General features: G+C 47.2%; 1 protein-coding gene across 1 annotated transcript in view; it reads left to right on the top strand.

Annotated features, from left to right (window-relative positions):
• The first annotated feature begins 5,272 nt into the window (after positions 1-5,272).
• LOC103893471 (late cornified envelope-like proline-rich protein 1) overlaps positions 5,273-5,525 on the top strand; it is a 474-nt gene continuing 221 nt past the window's right edge. The window contains exon 1 of the mRNA XM_019470284.1: positions 5,273-5,518. Within this exon, the coding sequence (XP_019325829.1) occupies positions 5,288-5,518 (231 nt within the window). The 5' untranslated portion in view covers positions 5,273-5,287. The remainder of the gene's footprint in view (positions 5,519-5,525) is intronic.

Here is a 5,525-nt window from a genome sequence, read left to right as displayed (position 1 = left end):
AGTCCAGGGGAGTGAGCTTGCTGTGCGCCCTCCTCGGTGCCCTCAGGATCTTGAACTCCACCATTTCGTGGTCACTGCAGCCCAGGCTGCCCTTGAGCTTCACATTCCCCACCAGCCCCTCCTTGTTGGTGAGAACAAGGTCCAGCATAGCACCTCTCCTCGTTGGCTCCTCTACCACTTGGAGAAGGAAGTTATCATCAATGCATTCCGCCAGTTCCTTCAGGACCCGCAGATGGATCTCATCGGCTCCCATGGACTTGTGCATCTTCAGGTGCCTTAGATGGTCTCGAACCTGATGTTCTCCCACAGTGGGCAGCACTTCATTCTCCCAGTCCCCACCTTTGCCTTCTGTGGCTTGGGCGGTGAGGCTCAAGCACTTGCTGGTGAAGACCAGCAAAGTCATTGAGCACCTCCGTCTTCTCCATGTCCCAGGTAACCAGGTGTCCCGTTTTGTTCTGGAGAGGGCCCACATTTTCCCTCAATAAATAAAATAAACCCTGAAAGATATGAAGACCTCTCAGTAGGGACAGCTGCTCCCTTGTGAACTCGATAAGCAACTTTTAGGACCCCCTTGTTCTAGTTGCATCAGGACTTGCCCATGGGATGATCCCAAGGCGTTCCTGCAGCACCCTCCTGGATAAAAGTCACAGGAAAGGAACAATTACCCATTTCATTGTCCTAAAGTAAAGACTTGGGCTACTGTGGGAGAAACTCAGTCGTAAATAGTGAAGCACTGCAATGAGTAAAAATTACAAAACTGCTTAATTAAGACAGGAGCCTGAAGCAATTTGGGATCTGAAAACAGGCTGCCAATAGGTGATAGCTTCCCAGCACAAATCCTTCCTGCTTAGGATTTCAAATCCTCTTCTTCTAGGAGGAATGTAAACAGGATAATATCATGGCACAAGGGAAAAAAATCTAATGGTTGGTGGGCTCACAAATGGCATGAAAATATTGGAATTGGGGATGTCCTTCTAGCGTCATCTCCGGTATTGAGGCGTAGAGGTGCGTTTGAGCTAGTCAAGAGAACTTCCCTGTAAGTGGAGTCCATGTGAGTTGTGGCTGTTAATTACAGTCTCTTGTGTCACGAAAAAAACATATCAATCAAAATGTGAGTCTGCCATGCAGACCAAGGGGCAGCATGCAGGTTAGGAGTCAACACTTTTGAATTGTACGTTGATGCAATAGTGGTTGCCCAACAATAAATCACTTAATAACTCTAGGGTTAGGTTCGTTTTTAATATGTAAATATGCAACTGCCTTCAAAATTCCCTTATAAAGCAGATTGGGAAATCCATTGCCTATTAACATGTTAGGGAAAAAGTCATAATTGTTTTTCCTGACTGTGTCAAATCGGAAATACTAAAAACTAGACACAGAAGATAGATATGAACGTAACTACTTAATTAATTGTCAGCATTGCCAAGAGATGCATAATTTCTTGGACAGCCCTTTGGAAGATATAAAAGTTCGCCATCCCCTGTTCCTCCTTCATTCAACATCAGCTCTCGGCACTCTTATTCTTCTTGCTCCAACAAAGGGTAAGTTGGATTATATTATCTGCTATTGAGCAGCAGGAGCTCACATAGGAATTCTAACTGACTAGTTCTGCATTTAGGCATTAACTTTGTCTTTGAAATTTCTTATTTTTGGTGACTGGGTACCTGAACATGTAAGCTACACAAAGAGTGTTCGTGGTTTGCTCACAGCAGATGGGATGACAGAAAAATAGGACTAATTGAAGGACCAAATCTACCAAGACACAGAGTCTTTTGGACCCAGCAAGGAATTAATTCCCAAAGTAGCTGGTGATGGAGGGAGAAATGTCTCAGGCAAGTCAGTACAGTTTTAGAAGGAAATTTTACCTGAAAAAGCCAACAGTAGCATCTTGGTAGGGAAATGCCCACCAGAGCCGGACCATCGTAGAACATCCCCCAAAAGACAGGGTAGTGTCACGTTCAGGGTCAAGGTATCCCACATATGACAAAACAGAGGAAAACTAAATTTCCCAGACCACTACAGAAAAAGAACCAAGGAAAATGCAGGAGGTTACAGTGGGGCAGCCGTGCCCAACTGATGGTCTCTCTCTCTCTCTCTTCCCTACAGCTTTGCCGATACTCCAGAAAGATGTGCTCTCGCGGGTCCTGCCACGACAATGAGTCCTCCTGCCACGGATACAGAGGCAGCCTGTGCAGAAGTACAACTACGTGACGCCCTGCTGCCCCCCGGTGCAGCGCTACTGCCCCCCCGTGCAGTGCTACTACCCCCCCGTGCAACGCTACTGCCCCCCAGCCCCCTACTGCCCCCAGTACACCAAGAACATCTGCAAGCTGCCGCCGACATATCCCAAGTACTAGCAGCAGGATCTGGCCCCAGACCCGGACACACCGGCTCGCTCCTCCCTTGGACGCTGTGGCCGTGGATGGCCTCATCCTTACTGAAATCCCTGGCTTTCTGCCGTGTGCCTCACTGCTGGTCTGGATGAAGTGTTCCCCTAACAGTCATTCAAGGTGTCAGTCTTTCTAATTATCCAGGAAATGTCCTTTCTAATTATTCCATGCATAATTACTGTTGGGACTCTTTCTATGCCATGCACTTGTGTTTCAGACTCATTTGGGTGTGGGAAGCAATAAATCTTACAATTCATGAGACCCGCGTTGTCTTTCCATTTCTTTAGGCACTTTTTCCTTTAGACTTTTTTATTTTTTTCGGGATTCTTCAGTCCAATTGCCTCGTATTCTCAAAGTGTCCCAATATTTGGTGGCCAATAACAACAATTCCCATGTTCATTTGGGAAGAAACCAGACACGTCAGTAGAGGAAAAACTTCTCACCTACCAAAAATCCACGAGGACCTAAAGGGCTGAGCAGAACAAAGCTTCCCCTGCTTACACCAGACAATGAGCTGGTCTACACAGAGTTTTGTTCCGTCATTTTGCAAACAACAGGATCGAGGACAAGTGAATGCAAACTCTTTGGTTTTGGGGACAAGCATAGCTCATTAAATGAAAGAGGAATAAGTAGTTCATAGTTGCTAATATTCTTACTCAATACATGCAATAATTTCCTCCAAGCTCAACTTCAGAACTTGGGCATATACATATTTTCTAATACCTTAATACCTCTGAGCCTCTCCAAACAGAAGTCACAAACTTCTTTTTCATATTCCAGTGTTGCTTGTCACTAGTATATACTTCAGAGCGGAGAAACGCGTTAGCCCGGAGAAGGTCCATCTCGTGTAAGACTCTCGTGCACTCGCAGAGCACAGATCTGAACACCACAGTATGCTACTAGGTAGAGCTTGTAAACCAAACACTGCTGAATGTAACCAAGCAAGTATCAACCCCCACATTGCTCTAAAAATGACATTTCATCACCGTAGATTGGGTTTCCCTCATATACTCCCCTAAAAGAACTGCAAGTAATGGATGATAACTCTTTAGAGATCATGTTTTCCTTAGCAGGATCTGAACTTGAAAGATTCAGAAACGTTTCTTGGGAGGGTGTCGCCTAGGACACCCCAGTTTTGGAAGGCTGTTGAGGAGGTAGAAAGATTTTGGAGGAACATTGGTGTGATGGTCCAGGCCAAAGCACGGAGGAATGGAGAAGTGTCACACAAGCACCGGCTTCGCCGACTGGGCAGCTGCAGCCTTTCTTGGATTTGGACCCGCAACTGAGTCACAAAATGTCCCTGAGGGATTCGTGCAATCCTCCCTTGCTACACAAAACTTACCACAAGCCATTATACCACCTCTAACCTGAAGAAAAGCTCTAAGAAACCCGTACGTTAGAGAGAGCTCCTTATTAGCAGTTAGCAAATTGCTCTAATGGGTAACATTTTCCAAAGCTGATGAGTCATGGGTTTCATTTTCTTACGCTTCAAGGACTGAGTCAAACAGGATTATAAATCCAAGTTCAGTGCCCGTAATTTTGCCACTGGTGACAGAACCCAAGATTTGCTCAAACTCCAGCTCAAACGCTCCCTTCCTCTGAACCCTTTGCGTTCCAGACATCTCTGCAGGTGAGGTCAGGGGAAAAGAGTGTAAGAAATCAGTGAAGGGAAAGAGAAACCAAGGGACAGCAAAACTTAACATACTCGGACGTTGTACAGAGCTCATCGCCAGACATTGTTCTCTGATCTTAAGTACCGAATAACCTTTGATACACGTGGCACAATCTGATGGGGTCATGCAAATCATCTGGCAAGTCAAGGAACACGTGAAGAATCAGAAATATTTCCTTTTTCGCCATACCAGGGGATGGAAGAGATCATGCAAGAGTTCCCAGCATCATGCCATACCTGTGAGTTGCAGCTGGTAATCCCATTTCCTCTTGGCATTCAACAACATGTAAATTAAAACCCTGAGCTGTCACCTGCACAAAACGGTAGGCCTACCCCAGGAGTCAGCATTTCTGAGACGTAAAGACGTCTTTCTGTCACTGATGTAATCCCAGTTGCCCATTCACAAGCTAAGTAACACCTATGAGATTAGTGTCGGTCTCCAGGAAATGGGAGAGAAATGCCTTCCAAAATCCTTGTTGGAAATGCATTCGGAATTACAAACGGGAGGAAATACAGCACGTCAAAGAGGAAACGCTAAAAATAGGATAGCGCAAACATCTGCGGGATTGAGTGTGGAAATAATTAAATTGTCATTGCAAAGAGGTGTCTCACATCCGAGATAATCTTTTGGAGCCATATAAAAGATCGCTCAGCCCAGTCCTCCTCAGTCGCTCACCATCGCTTCCAGACACTTCTCCCTGTAGCTGAAAAGGGTAAGACCAATTTTACTAGTTCTGTTTGTGCTGGGAGAGAAGAAACCTCCACCAGAGGGTTCATGGACTGCCTGGGAGCTGGGACTTTGCTAAATGCCCTCTGCTTGCACCCTTGCGGTGCTCTGAGGCAGGCATGGTGAACGGCGGATGGAGGGATGGGGATCACCAGGGAAGGTGCAGCAAAGGCACACAAAGGGATCCTCGGGTGAGACAAGCTCCGTGCTGTTTCACAAGGGAGATGGGGTTTGGGAGTGGCTCATGGGGCTCATTGCATCGGCTTGCAGGGACCTAGCTTCAGACAGCGATTGCCAGAGCAAGCCCTGCAGATTAGGCAGGGTCGAAGGGGCATTCGGTCGGGATTAGGCAGGCAAAAAGAGAGAAACAGTTTGCCAGGGAGCTCAAGACAAATATTATGAAAACCAAAAAGGGGAGGGAATGTAAGAAGTGGATCGGGGGCTCCTCTCACCACGTTGATCTCTTGCTCCTGACAGCTTTGCCCACTCTCCAGAAAGATGTGCTCTCACGAGTCTTGCCACAGCCACGAAACCTCCTGCCACGGATCCCACTCCTCCTGCCATGACTCGGGGCCCTCCTGCCATTCCACCATCCAGAAGCAGCCTGTGCAGAAGTGCAACTACGTGACGCCCTGCTGCCCCCCCGTGAAGACCTATTGCCCCCCTGTGAAGACCTATTGCCCCCCTGTGCAGCCCTGCTGCCCCCCCGTGAAGACCTATTGCCCCCCCGTGAAGT

The sequence above is a fragment of the Aptenodytes forsteri genome, unplaced genomic scaffold, assembly GCF_000699145.1.
Source record: "Aptenodytes forsteri isolate BGI_AS27 unplaced genomic scaffold, ASM69914v1 Scaffold110, whole genome shotgun sequence".
NCBI classification, from domain to species: Eukaryota; Metazoa; Chordata; class Aves; order Sphenisciformes; family Spheniscidae; genus Aptenodytes; species Aptenodytes forsteri.
This window is presented reverse-complemented; position numbering and strand designations above follow the sequence as displayed.